The sequence below is a fragment of the Caenorhabditis elegans genome, chromosome X (assembly GCF_000002985.6).
Source record: "Caenorhabditis elegans chromosome X".
NCBI classification, from domain to species: domain Eukaryota; kingdom Metazoa; phylum Nematoda; class Chromadorea; order Rhabditida; family Rhabditidae; genus Caenorhabditis; species Caenorhabditis elegans.
The window spans coordinates 16,237,252-16,251,563 of record NC_003284.9 but is presented as its reverse complement, the minus strand read 5'-3'; the positions used below and the strand labels follow the sequence as shown (position 1 = coordinate 16,251,563).

General features: G+C 34.9%; 2 protein-coding genes and 1 pseudogene across 3 annotated transcripts; 2 read left to right on the top strand and 1 right to left on the bottom strand.

Moving 5' to 3' along the window:
• Nucleotides 1–784: 784 nt before the first annotated feature.
• Nucleotides 785–3,880, top strand: W10G6.6 (Poly-beta-1,6-N-acetyl-D-glucosamine biosynthesis protein PgaD). The gene is made up of 3 exons (NM_001270342.3): nt 785–1,080; nt 2,126–2,188; nt 3,530–3,880. Exons 1-3 carry the CDS (start codon nt 1,010–1,012, stop codon nt 3,642–3,644), a joined length of 249 nt encoding a protein of 82 aa, NP_001257271.1. The 5' UTR covers nt 785–1,009; the 3' UTR covers nt 3,645–3,880.
• A 2,171-nt stretch (nt 3,881–6,051) lies between these two features.
• On the bottom strand, nt 6,052–6,370 carry W10G6.1 (Transposase; the record flags this gene model as incomplete). Its single annotated transcript, NM_001375197.2, has 3 exons — nt 6,052–6,056; nt 6,107–6,206; nt 6,251–6,370. The coding sequence occupies 3 exons, from the start codon at nt 6,368–6,370 to the stop codon at nt 6,052–6,054; spliced, it is 225 nt and encodes a 74-aa protein (NP_001361854.1).
• A 4,491-nt stretch (nt 6,371–10,861) lies between these two features.
• On the top strand, nt 10,862–14,291 carry F23A7.6 (annotated as a pseudogene). Its single transcript has 13 exons — nt 10,862–10,939; nt 10,983–11,237; nt 11,282–11,371; nt 11,420–11,527; nt 11,574–11,635; nt 11,684–11,888; nt 11,932–12,021; nt 12,510–12,749; nt 12,792–12,911; nt 12,957–13,009; nt 13,057–13,194; nt 13,242–14,106; nt 14,243–14,291. Coding segments are annotated over exons 1-13 (2,353 nt in total).
• Nucleotides 14,292–14,312: the final 21 nt, after the last annotated feature.

The following is a 14,312-nucleotide window of genomic DNA, read 5'->3' as shown; positions in this document are numbered from 1 at the left end:
AAATCCCAATTTTAGACGACTTTGCAAAATTCAATCGGCAAATTGCTGTTGCCGGAAATTTTCAAATCCGGCAATTTGCCGGTCTGGTCATTTGCCGATTTGCTGTTTGCCGGATATCAAATTTGCCGGAAATGCTTAAAGAGATTTGTTATAAGATGGAAACATTTAAACTGTGCCTTTTTGAAATTTTTTCCCATTTTCTTTAAATATTTTCATAGAATTCGCTTTCTCTTAAAATTAGATGTAGGAACATTCATAGAATGCGTGCAATTTTGCCGATTAAAATTGAAGTTCTAAAATTCCCAAAAAAAAAGTGCAAGACCACCATTTGCCGAAAATTTTTGCCCGTTTTCCAGCAAACTCGGCTATTCGCCAATTTGCCGGTTTGCCCGAAATTTTTAATTTCGGCAGTTTGCCGATTTGCCGAAACTTTCAGTTCAGGTAACTTGCCGGAAATTTCAATTCCGGCAACTTGCCGATTTGCCGGCAAACCCCTGGTTCTACCACTTCCCAAAACACATAGTTGATATTTTCCAAAATTGTTCATATCTTATTAGTCGGATTTGAAGCTCAGTAGGATAAAGCATTTCAAAAGGTTTCAAATTTCCATTGCATCCATCCTCCAGTTCGTTTTGTTTCTATTTTCCATCCCTGTCTCTCTCCTATTCGCCCAAATCCTTCTCCTATCTTCGAAGCGAATATGGTTGCCATGCTGCTTCTTGTCCCATTCTCTTCTTCCCTTTTTCATTCTTTTTCCATTTTAATTTTGTGATCCCCCACCTCCCCCCCCCCCCTCTCTTTTCCTTCCTTCTGCCCTTCTCCCAATTTTTCATTCCTCTTCATTCCACCTGCTCTCGTAAAGCCCTTCGAACATTTTTATTCTTCGTGTGCCCCCAGGATTTCGTCCTCCACGACGACGACGGCGTCCGCCGCCTCACAGGCGTCCACTTCCAATCTTCTCTCGACACCAGGAAGCAGCAGTGGCAGTGGTGGTAAAAATGAGATAGAAATGGATTATAATGAGATCTGGCCCTACACCTTACAATCAACTATTCTACTCGTGCTTTTTATTGTTTGGATGTAAGTTTTTTTCAAACTCTGGAAAGTTGCTTAAAGCGAATTTTTTAAAAAAACCGGTTTGATTTTGAATCAAGGTGAACCTTCAAAAAACAATTAGAACAAAAAAATATTTGAAAATATTTTAACGATTTTTTTCAAAATATGTTCTATGTATAGGCAATTTTGCTCAATAACTTGCAGTATAAAATCACCTTTCCGAGGTAGTGGTAAATTTCATAGTATACAAACACCACTGTGCCGTTTTTGAAATAATCCTTCTGAAGGTTTCAAATACTATTATCGAAAAAATACGATCGGACAATGTTTTCATAATTTATTTTTGATCTACCTTGTTGATTAGGCTCCTCCCCTTCCTTCGACAAGACAGCCCCAACAAGATAACAACGGCAACTTGGTTAGGGGCGAAGTCATGTTCCACAAGTAGATCAAAAATAAATTATGAGAAATTTGTGCGATCGTATTTTTTCGATAATACTGTGCCAATCGAAAACGTTAGAAATTCAACATTTTACATGTTAAACAAAATTGAAATTTTTCTAAGAAACAATTTTTACTTGCTCTCAAAAGCAGATCTATCAAAAATCACCACGGCACAAGACGGGACAGTGTACCTAGTTAGAAAATTGTGGAAAAACTACTCTGAGGTTTAAAAAAATCAAATTTTACCCGTTAATTTTTTTAAAGAATATATCATTTTTTTGAAAAAAAGACATTACGAACTTTTATATAACATTAAAAACAACGTTTTTTCCTGAATATCAACACAATGTTCCATAAAAAAGAATACGCGGAAGTTTCCGGTGACTGAGTTTGCATTAAAAAAACCACCAGCCTATAGTTTGCCGCATCTGTTTATAATAAATTCATGAAAACACTTTAATAGTTAGCAGTAAACAAGTTACATTTTATAGAATAACTTTTCAACGCACTTTTATAAACAACTCCTTTTCCCCTTTTTACAAATTTCCAAATTTCATTTCTTATCACGAGAATGAGCACAAAAGAGCAAAGAAAGATAAATGAAAAACCTCCCCAATTATTATAGGATTATCGGCGTGTTTGTCGCAAGGGAGGTGATGCTGGTGCTTCTCGATCATCGGAAGATAAAGTGAGTTTTTATTTTTGTGATTTCACTTCAAATAATCAACCCGAGGGAAACAATTTTTTTTTGTTGAGTAAAGTAGAAAAAATAAGTAAAAATAAAAACAAAAAACCACAGGATAACACAAACTATCATCCATCAAATGAACGATAATTAGAGTCAGATGGGTGGAACGAGAGCCACCAATTGACAAGATGGCAGAACAAAACAAAAATACGCATATTTCTATCGAGATATTCTGAGGGATTAAAAAGTATATTGAAAGATTGTTTCAAAGCCGCTGTTCAAGTACTATTATAAAATGTTTATATAACATTGTGAAACATTTCAATATTTTAAAAGGTTTTGGTAACTGTCAACAAGTGGTATAAATTCAGTATTACCCTGTCACAACTTTAATATTTTATTCGAGTTTTGATTGCTGGTGCTTATACATTCTACGGGGTTCGAACTTGCAGCAATGCTACATTTTTGGAAAATTAAAAAATTTAACAAAACTTTGATTGGAAATTTTGAAACTTTTTGGCTTTGTATAATATTTTCCTATTATTTTACTGCCGTTGCAATTATCTAATTTTGTAATTAGATTTAAAACTATTTTCTTCAAAATTTCTCGGAACTTCTATGCTAGGAAAAAAAAACGAATACTACTTACTCTGTTCAAAACTACTATGCTAAGAAAGAATTTCAAATTAGTTTGAAAAGTTTTTATGATTTTTGCAAATTTTTGTACTTCGCAAAAAGGTTAAAAGTTTGCCCTTACCGCCATTTTCATTTTGACTAGTTACCTATTTTGCTCGACTTTAATATAATTTCTTTTCAGTTTAATGATTCGAAAACACTGAAAAAAGACATCATATAAATAAAAAAAATTTTTAACAGGAAACTTCAATCTTATTAGTTCTACAAAATTGAAAGCATTCCCTTTAAAACATTACAAAAAAAATTTAAATGTGAATCGTAAATGTCAAAAATGACGCCTTGAAAGCTTTTTCTCCATTCATTCACCCAACATTTTTTTGCAGTTCATTTTTGCAGCGCATGTTTATATTTTTTATTTTTGTTTTAAAGGAAGGACCATACACATTTTTTAAAAACTTCGTTACATCTATTCCCTAACGACTTTGATTTCAATTTTCACGTAGGTTATCTTGTGATAATTTTGATAATTATAAAATTATAAAGATTTAAGGTAGAGCAACTTAAAAAAGACCAAAATGTGGATTTTCAAAAACATGCCGTCGAAAATTCAAAATTAATGATTTTTAATGTCCGAATTCCTCACAAAATCATGTTTTTAGTTAAATTTGCAGAACGAAAAACCCCATTGAAAATTATTTTTTACAGAAAAAAACCGATACAAAAGAAAGCGTATAATGGAGCATATAGTGTAAAAAAGAAACGATACGTGAAGGATAGAAACTATCAAGCAGTGGCAAATGGCGGAAACGAGATTGTTTGATGATGTTCTACTATCAAATTAGTTTATTCAAATTTTCATTTTCCGGGCGAATCCACGTGTAATTTTTTTTCTTTTCTCCTTTTAAAATTATTAAAGAATTGTATCCGTGCACTTGAACATTCATTGTCAAATTATCTCTGTGATTACCTTTTTTCATTATTTTTTGAACATTATTGTTTTATGTAAAATTTATATTTGAAGAGAAGTTTTTGAAATCTTATTTAAACATTGACAACACTGTACAAGCTTTCGAACATTGCAAACATGAAGATTCGAAGAACATGAAGAACATGAAGAAGATCCAAACTGTTTAAATTCTAGGAACATCTCCCTACTAGAACACTCTTAGCCAATGTACGCTGCCGAACGTATCATAAGAGAATACAAAACACTAATCATGTTCCAGCAAAAAAATCTGAACAGACCCAAAATACTAACACCAATCATGTTCGAGGAAAAAAAATCTGACTTGAATATGAATATGCTGCGCATCGCAAAACAAAACTTGACAATATATGCCACTGCCAAGATTTTGATATATATATATATATATATATATTTAGATTCAACTTGAAAAAGTTGTGCTCTCTATAATCTAGGCAAACTGGATGCCCTAGCGCTTGGATAAAAAATTCTAATTGTAAGTAAAAGACAAATGACTAAACGATTGATTATTAAAGCAGCGTTCTTTATGACTGAAATGTCACGAATGCGATGGAGAAGAGCCGGTAGCGACCGCGACGTTCATAATGATTGTAGAATTATCAAAGAAATTGTATCAACAAGGCTAACAACCGTGAACAAGACCAATTCTACATTGCCACGATAACACGTAGTACTCACCCAAATAAAGACTTTGAAAAAAGGATGATTTTACAATTTGTTTCAGTTCATGGTAAAACCTTTTTACTAAACTCATGCCATTGTAGGCTGTTGGACAAGTCCACCAAATCTACAATGAAACAATCATTGTAAAGTAAGAAGAGTTAACCCAAAATTTGAACTGTTTTATTAAAAACTGGAGATATTTTGATTCTCGCAGTTTCTCCCAATTTTACAATTTGTTTTTCAGTTCATGGTAAAACCTTTTTTCTAAACTCATGCCATTGTAGGCTGTTGGACAAGTCCACCAAATCAACAATGAAACAATCATTGTAAAGTAAGAAGAGTTAACCCAAAATTTGAACTGTTTTTTTTAATATTGGATATATTTTGATTCTCGCAAGTTTTCCCAATTTTACAATTTGTTTTTCAGTTCATGGGAAGAGCTTGAAAGGAATCATCGCAGTTATCAAAACTCACTAATTTCTCATGCCGATTGCTTAAATTTTTATTATTTGTATTGTTTCTCTGTATTGGTCATAGAATGTATTTATTTTTCTCCACGTCGAAAACTGTTGAAATTACATTTTTTTAATAAATATTATAGAAAGAACTTTAAAACTAAACAACTAAGAAAATCATCGGATCGTGGCCCTTTGAAACTTGTTTCATGCTTCTTCATTTACTTGAATTCTTGTCGATCTGAAAAAATCAGAGTTTGGTTGAACCCACAAAAAAAATTTTTTATTACAAATTTAACTCCGAACGATATGTTTTTTCGTTCCTAATCGTCCGTCACAAAATCACCTATAAAAATTCAAAAACTTTTTTCAAAACTATAAAAAAAAATCTCTCAAAACAGTTACCAAAAATTCAGAGAAATGTCAAAAATGTCACAATTGTTTACTCGCTTGAATTTTTCACACTTATGAGATTATCACGTCGGAAGAGGCTATCGAATCTCGTAATTCTAACCATCTGTCAATCGGACTTGGAAATTCAGAAGCCGCGGGACAAAGCCAGAAGAACTGATTATTGTGTGTGCACCTTCAACTGCAGGACGATCGGCTTGCTGAGCTGTTAGAAGAGATCAAATTAGACATCATCGGATTGTGAGAAACCAAACGAGCATCCGAAGCACACTTTATCTCAGATAAATCGAACCACGCAGACGCCGCTCCAAACCACGCAGGCAACGCCTACCTACGTGGTTTCAACACGTTGCCTGCGTGGTCTTGCAGCAATGGCAGTTCGCAGCCCGCTCCTTCCCCTTCCTACCGTTTAATTATATAAAACGCAAATTAAGATTGTTTCTCAAAAATATTGTTTATTTATAAACTAAAAAAATAAAAAATAACCAAAAAAGTCACGAAATTTACAGAAAATCTGACTAATTGTGATAAAACTCCTAACAAAATCCAACAGAAAAAAATCGAAAAATAAGTACAAAATACTAACAACGAAAATCTCAAAAATAACAACAAAAAAAAGGTTGAAAAAAATTTAAGTCTATTAGCCAGTTTTTTTCCTCCAAGTGTTCAGTGTGAGGGTGTGTCCTTTTCCTGACTCATCTTTTTCCGTGCATTCAAGCTGCAATATTATTGATTTTTGGAAACGCATATAGATAGAAGGGTGTTTACAATTTTTGATCCACTTTTCGGGAGAAAACATCTCCAAATTCAGCACTCGGAAATTGCTCTTCGAATCCTGGTACAATATGCAGAATTTTGTGAAGAACGTCTGAAATTTTTTTCTTTAATGAAAATTGGACACGAATGGCTTACTGATAGACCAATTGACGAGTCGTCCTGGAAGAATCCGATGATGTACAGAATTTCCTCCTCCACTCCATTGACACGTCGCTTTCGGCCTCCTTTCTGAGTTTTACGGGCTGGTGTTGGCATATTTAGCTGAAAACATACATTGAGTTTTATGAAAACATTGAAAAGAAACTTTAAAGTGCTTTTTGCAAGAAAACAACGGAAAATTCCATTAAACTGGGAAAAAAATTAGAAGAAAAGGTTGTCCGAGAGGAGTACGCAGCCATTGGCCTAGGAATCCCATGCGTGGCTGAACGTTGGCTGCCTGCGTGGTATGTAGGCGTCACCTGCGTGGTCTTGCAGCCGCTGCACACCAGCGCTGTGCGGCTCTTCAAAAAAGTCGACTCTCGGCTTGCGCCGAGAGCCGCACAGCACTGTCAGGTACCCATTAAAATTGACATTTCTGCTGATTCACACTGTTAAATGTTTCCAGTTGCATGCACGCTGAAATTGATGTCCGTGGATGGGCAGAGCCTATCATTCAACACGCAATATATGTACTTTCAAAAACTGCTTGTGGCTGGGATAAGATAATCAATCTGTTTGTAAAATTCTCAGTTATTTAAAATCATAAATTTATATTTTTGTTACGGAAATAAAAAAGAAAAGTGCATGAGTTTCCCGTGAAGTTTTAAGAAAAAAAAAATTAAATTATAAATTATAAATTAAAAGTCACGTTTCCACATTATATAATTTTCCAACTCATTTTGAATGATTTGGAAGAGATTTTTTTTTCAATATTTAGCCTAATATCTGCCTATCAGTTTTGGTTGCCACTTGCAAATTAGAAAGGTAATTTTTACTGTGAAAAATGCAAATGAAAATCTTTCTTTTCAGAAATAATTAAACTTTAACATCTCACAATTTGTGGGTGGAGAGCAGTACTTTACTGATGTAGAAGAACGATTCAATATTCCATGGTTAGTTCAGTTTATTCTTTTTCGAACATAGGTAACCAACGTGTTACAGGAGAATGATAATAAGCAAACACAATGGTGATATGTTATTATTTTTGATAGGCGACGAAGAGCAATGTGAAACCAGGAAATTGTCGGTCGAAACTGAGTTCACATTGAAATTGGTGTCACCTCATGAGAAAAGTCATATGATATTATTTTTGATATGCAACAAAGAGCAATGTGAAACAGTATGCTGAATCACACTGTTAGAAATGATTCAAGCATTCGAGAAGGAGGCAGACATCATACTAACACTGAAACACGTTTTGGTATTCCATGGTTAGAAACCTTAACTCTAACTCAATAATCATATTTTTATGGAGTCTCGTGATTAATACAGAAGATGGACTCTTCAAACTATCTCTAAGATATCATAATAACGATTATAGAACTATCGAATCGTTCATCGGAGTTAGTACACGCTGAAATTGATGTCCATGGATGGCCAGAGCCTATTATTCAACACACAATGGTGATATGGTATCATTTTTGATATGCGACAAAGAGCAATCTTTGTGGAAATTGCCGGTCGAAACTGAGTTCACATTAAAATTGGTGTCACCTCACGGGAAATGTTTGCCAAGGAATAAAGTGCACACATTCAAAGAGCTGGATAAGAAGGGTTGGCAGAAGTTCATCAGTTGGGAGGATCTTGAACGCGACTATGTGGTTGATGACAGTGTTGTGAATGAATCATATGCCAAAATAATTAAAATTTCAAGTGAGTTGGAATAAAGTTACTTCGAGACCCATTAAATAAAGTTACTATTGATTTCAGATCAGTGCTGTGCGGCTCTTGAAAAAAGTCGGCTCTCGGCTCGCGCCGAAAGCCGAAAAAACACCTAATTTTCGGCAAAAATCCTAATTATTCGGCTCTTGGCGAGTCAAAATTTTTTTCGGCTCTCGGCTCCTGCCAAAAGCCGAAAAAAGCCCAAAATGTCGGCTTTCGGCTCGCGCCAAGAGCCGAGAGTCGCACAGCACTGCTGCCCACCGTCGAGCCGCCTGCGTGGTTCCTAGGCGTCACCTGCGTGCTTTTTGGTGGCCTGCGTGGTCTTGACGCGTTGCCTGCATGGTGGGCAGTCACTTGCGTGGTTTGGAGCGGTGCCTGCGTGGTTCGATTTATCTGAGATACATCAGCACGGTACCTGTGTCTTCTTAAAGGGGGAGTAGAGTTTGTGGGGAAATATATGTTTCTGACTCTAATTGTGCTCCTGATACCGAATATCGATGTGAAAAAAATTAAAAAAATTTCCCTGATTTTATATTAATTTTTAAAATCCGCAAATCCATTGGATGCCTATATGTGAAATTTCAAACGCAAGATTTTCCCGCCAGAGACGCCCCGCCCACGAAACCGTGCCGCACGTGTGGGTTTACGAGATTAATTTTTTCCTTCTATTTTTATTTAATTTTATGCCGATTTTTTCCATTTTTTCGCTGTTTTATATCGAAAATGTTGTTATTTAACGTTAATTTATGCCTTTTTATTGATAAAAATCAACAATATTCCATGTAAAGTTCTATTTTCAGCACAAAATCGACGGAAAACAAGGAAAATTACGGCGACACGACGTTTCTAGGAAAAGTGAGCATTTCATTTAAAAAACATTTTCAAAAAACAATTTAAAAGTGAAAAACATTCCGTTCGCTAAAAAATTAGGCCTAAAACATCTTTAAAAAATCAACAGTTTGTCGATTTAGTCGGTAAATTCCAATTTTCATCCAAATACTCATCATATTTCCTTTACAAATCACAATAACGAAAGTTCTCCACATTAATACAAACATTTAACATTCCAGAAATCCGGAATACGTTGATTCGTAGTGCACCCAAGGACAAACTTCAATTTTTGTTTTTTTTTTGTTATTGTTCTTTCCCAGAAATGTGATTTTTTATAAATTTTATTGAAAATAAATAGTTTTATAATATATTTATTGGGTTTTTATGAAAAACAATAGTATTACACGGAATAAATGATAAATTTATTGTCCATGGTTGCTTCCACCTCGTTTCGCGTCGATTTTGTGCTGAAAATGGAACTTTAATGGAATTTTGTTGATTTTTATCAATAAAAAGACATAAATTAACGCTAAATAACAACATTTTCGATATAAAACAGCGAAAAAATGGAAAAAATCGGCATAAAATTAAATAAAAATAGAAGGAAAAAATTAATCTCGTAAACCCACACGTGCGGCACGGTTTCGTGGGCGGGGCGTCTCTGGCGGGAAAATCTTGCGTTTGAAATCTCACATATAGGCATCCAATGGATTTGCGGATTTTAAAAATTAATATAAAATCAGGGAAATTTTTTTAATTTTTTTCACATCGATATTCGGTATCAGGAGCACAATTAGAGTCAGAAACATATATTTCCCCACAAACTCTACTCCCCCTTTAAGCAAACCGAATGAATTTCTTTTGGCAGCGGAACTGAAACTAGGTTTTCATTCTAACTTTGAACGGTGTGTATTGAGTTAATGTCAATATATTATTGTTCAGACATGAATGAGTGAATATGAAAAGTTTAAAAACATTTGGGTGTATGTGGTTGAAGAAATTATTTTTTTGTAATTTGGAATAAATTTAAGCAAAAGCTAAAACTGGAATTTCTGTCAAATTTTGAACGGCAAAGTTTGACCAAAAACTAATTTTTCCAAAATTCAAAAATACGTGAAAATCATTGGAAGTCCTTCTTTTTTTTCATAAAACTGTTAAAATTGTCATTCATACAAGAAAATATTAAACAAAGTAGGCTAACTAGTACGGAATGTTGTTAAAGAAAATTGCAATATTTGACCAAAAGCAATTTTTTCCCATATTCGAAAGTACGTGAAAATCATAGGAAGTATTTTTTTTCGTTCATGAAAATATTCAGAAATGCCATTTATACCACAAAATACCAAACAAAGTATGCTAGCTAGTACGGAAGGAATTTTTCCATAATTGTTTTCAGTCATCTAGTAACTGTTTTTTTTGGGTAAAAAAATACTTGTCCGAAAATGTTTGATATAGCACTTGAAAAACGGATTGTCCTTTAATCCTTTTATTTTAAATTTAAATTCAATAGCTGTTTCATGGAGAAAACAGCTGGTTGTTCTCCTGTCTCTCTATCTGTCTCTCTGCTCTTCCCACAGGACCACCGTATTTTATACTTTCTGAACTTAAAATTTGGTTTTTGTTGGTGAAAACAGGAAATCTTGCTTTAAACGGGGAAATATTTATGATACATTTTTAACATTTCGTAAATTTCTATAAACAGAGAGCACAACTAGTTTCACGGACCTTAACTACTCTGCAACTCACAACCATCTCACCCAAACTAGAGTCCATCTGTTCAAAAATCTGTTACGGCTCCAATCACCCACCTATTGCAGTAGTCCACTGGACCACATCTAAGAGACCATCTCACCTCCTGAAACTCTCATCTCCCCTTACTATTTTCATCAGACTGGTCCGTCGACATTTTTGTGCGCGACCTATCGATTCTTTTTCCCTTTGTCTCCATTCAACGCCTACCAATTCGGCCTAAAACAGTCTCAACTGTATTTGCTATAATTGCTTAAAACACTATACAATTCTAGCCTTCCATTTTCTTAACAATTTGTATTCCAGAAAACGATGGACTTTACACCAGCCGAGCTGAAAACACTCACAAATGCTTTGCTAGGAATGTCTGAAAATTTGAAACAAGTAAGGAACTAAAAATAATAACTGAAATGAATAAATATTCCAGCTAAAACCACATGCCGAGGAGGTGATGGCAATTATAGCACAACCACGTTATAAGTCGCCAAGCGTAGAATTGCCAACTCTAGTGAACTACGATTTCAAGGAATTGGCAGTGGCACTTTATAAGGACATTTGCGGGGAGGACTTGAAATTGTCAGAAGAACCCACTGATCAATCATATGTTGAATCTACGATCCCCGTAGTTTATCTTAACAACGCCGGAGTACATCTAAACGAGCTGCAAGAAAATTTGAATAAAGTGAGCAAAAGTAAAAATTCTAGTGTAAACCTCCTTTTTTGCAGCTTTGGCGATTCAAGCCCGACATTAAAGACTTTCTTGAGACTTCTGATCAATATAGACAAACCGGAAAAGAAATGGCAAAAGCTTTCTCAGTTTGTTTAATTTGAAGATCCAAGATTTAATTTTTTTTTCAAATTCAGACATCGCATTATTTACACAGAGATGGTGACCAATTGCTAAAGTTTATTGGGATGAATCAAAAATGCAATCGATTTTCAATTGATAGTAGTTTGCGCACCTTAGAGATGGTATTTTACATTGTTTTCCACAAAATTTCACAAGTTCAGCTTACAGAGAAACATAGAAAACCGGGAACAAATAGTAAAGGGGAATAAAATTTATCCCAGATTTCAACGGTAATTTCTAAATTTGGAAAAGTGTTCAAAAATAATCCATATTCACAGCAACCTCAGAACCCTTACGTCGGTTTTCTTTTGCGATTATGAGGGATGTTCCAAAAGGTCATTGACGGTGATGGAACTAAACTATCATTACTACTACAAGCACACTCAACACATACTGAAAGACTCTCAAACATCTGGTTTATCAGCGGAAGTATCGAAAGAGCTAGCTTCTCATTTTTCGACTCTGGCGTAGCACTTGAGCCAAGTAAGCAATTTAAATAGAAAATTACAAATTAATTTACTTACAGATTTATCAACATTTGGAGGAGATCAAAGAAATATCTGAAAAAAAAGAGTATCAATCCGATTATTGTAAGATCATGGATGTCGCGGTGAAGGTAATTGTTTGCAGTGAATTTAGTTTAAATTGATTTTATTTAACTTGATAATAGAGCTCAACAAAAGTATAATTAAATTTTAAAAATTACAATATAAATTAATTTGTGAAACGAGATATGCTCCGCTACTAAGTCTTTTTAGAATTGATTTTTTTGAAAGGTATTTTTAATAATAAACTAGAAGTAATACCGAATTTTTTACTAGGGCTGGAATATTTGGCGTCCTGTCGTCCGGTTTTTAGAACATTGAAAATTTTCAGAGGGCTACGTTTTTACGGCGGCTGATAGTTTCCGAGTTTGGCCACTCACTAATCATAGAATTTTATATTGAGTGGCTAAACTCGGAAATTGTCGGCCGCCGTGAAAAACCTTCCCCACAAAACATTTTCAAAGTTCCAAAACCGGATACCGAACGTCCCACATGCCAGCCCCTACAAGAAACCTTTTTATCATTAATTTTTTAACAACTTCTTACAATGTTATTACAGACCCTCTTCAAATACGACATGAACCTTCTGGCCAATACAATATTGACTTCTCGTGACTTGGAAAACAGTTGTCTTGAGAAGAAAACTTCATCTACATCTCTGGAAAATGCAGCCAGACACGTTTTTTTGTTGAAAACTACCATCGGACACATTTACCCATTCCTTAAGGATGTTCTCCCTATCATGAAAGCTTCTGACTACTATAAGCCTCATACTCTAGAGATCTTAAAAGCATTTATGGTACTGGGAAAAATCAAATCTGATAATCTTAGATATTTCCAGGCTTTCGAATCGATCACTCTCTGGTCTTCCAACATTATTGTAGCATCTGATGTTTTACAATTCATTGGGAAAGACTTACAATGGTTCCGACATAAAACCCAACAACCGAGAAAGCGAAAGGTATGTGTTCAGTGTCGATCGTTAAAATTATTTTACAATTTTCAGATATCTGATAGTGTTACAAAAAGAGATTATCCAGTATACATGGAGTATGACAGGTATTTATATGAATTGTTTCTTTCAAAAATCAATATTTTGTTTGCAGCCAGTTGAAAGGATACGGTTGTGACAAATGTTTTTCTATCAGTAAGTCGCTTGCCACTTTGAACCTCCACTTCTATTTCGAGCATGCCAAGAATCAAGTCGGAGAGATCAGTGAGAAAACGAAAAAGATAAAGCTTGAGTAAGCCATGAAGCAGAAAAAATTACACCTTAAGATTGAGTTTACAGCGATCAACAAACATCAGATCAATCAACTGATAAAGGGACCAACGAAGACTTGGATGGCGATTGGCTTCTCGTATAATCATGATACTCCTTCATTGATTTTCAATGCATTTACACGACTTCTTTACTGATTTCAAACAATAACCAATCACAATATTGTACATCAATCTTTTTTATCAGCTTTGAATGCTCCCTATAAATCTATACTACACCATTTTTCAAACACTTACGGAATATTTATTATCTTTCATTAATTCTCAAAATAAAGCTTAACTTCGTTATTTGTCTGGTCTGCAGGCCTGATGCTGCTACCACTGGGCTTTACTTCAAGCCACGTCCGAGCTAGGGACTGCGGCCCACTTCCCAGAGCTGTACAATTAAAATTATCTCTAATTTCAGGTCTTCCTCATCGTCGATGCCCAGGAAGCAATACAACAAACTCTCATCTCAAGGGCAAAGTTGATGATGTCTACGCGAGCTACCGTGATGAGTTAGATCACTGTACCAACTATGGAAAAATTAATGCTGGCCTATCTGAGAAGCTGAAGAACCGAGCTAAAAAGATCGCTGAACAGGAGAAGCTGATTGAAAAACTGAAAGTGGAGCACATTCGGGCCTTCAACCACAGCTACAGCAAGTGGACAAACCGCCGGCTCAACCAATATCGTACTTGTTTTTATTGCTGCAAAAGATATGACGAGGTCGAGGTCGTTGTTCGTGTGACCGAATGTGGTCACTCCGGATGCAAAACTTGTTTCGATAAGATGCTGATTGAAGACCATCACGGAAAGTATCTCAAATGTCCAGAGTGCCGTCTCTGCTCGGTTAACTATGAGCAATCATTTTTTTTCCGTTCAAACCTAAATGTGTGAGTTATAAGAAAAAAAAAAAGAGGTTGGAATTTTATTTTAGTGCAAGGCAGAAAAAAGAAAGAAAGCACATTCTTCAATAATTCAAATATTCAATTTTCATCAAATTAACATTATTTAAAGTGGTTTTTTTAGAATCCTCAACCAGCGACACAAACTTCAAAATGGGACAGCCTACTTAACTATTCAAGTATTACAATTTTCT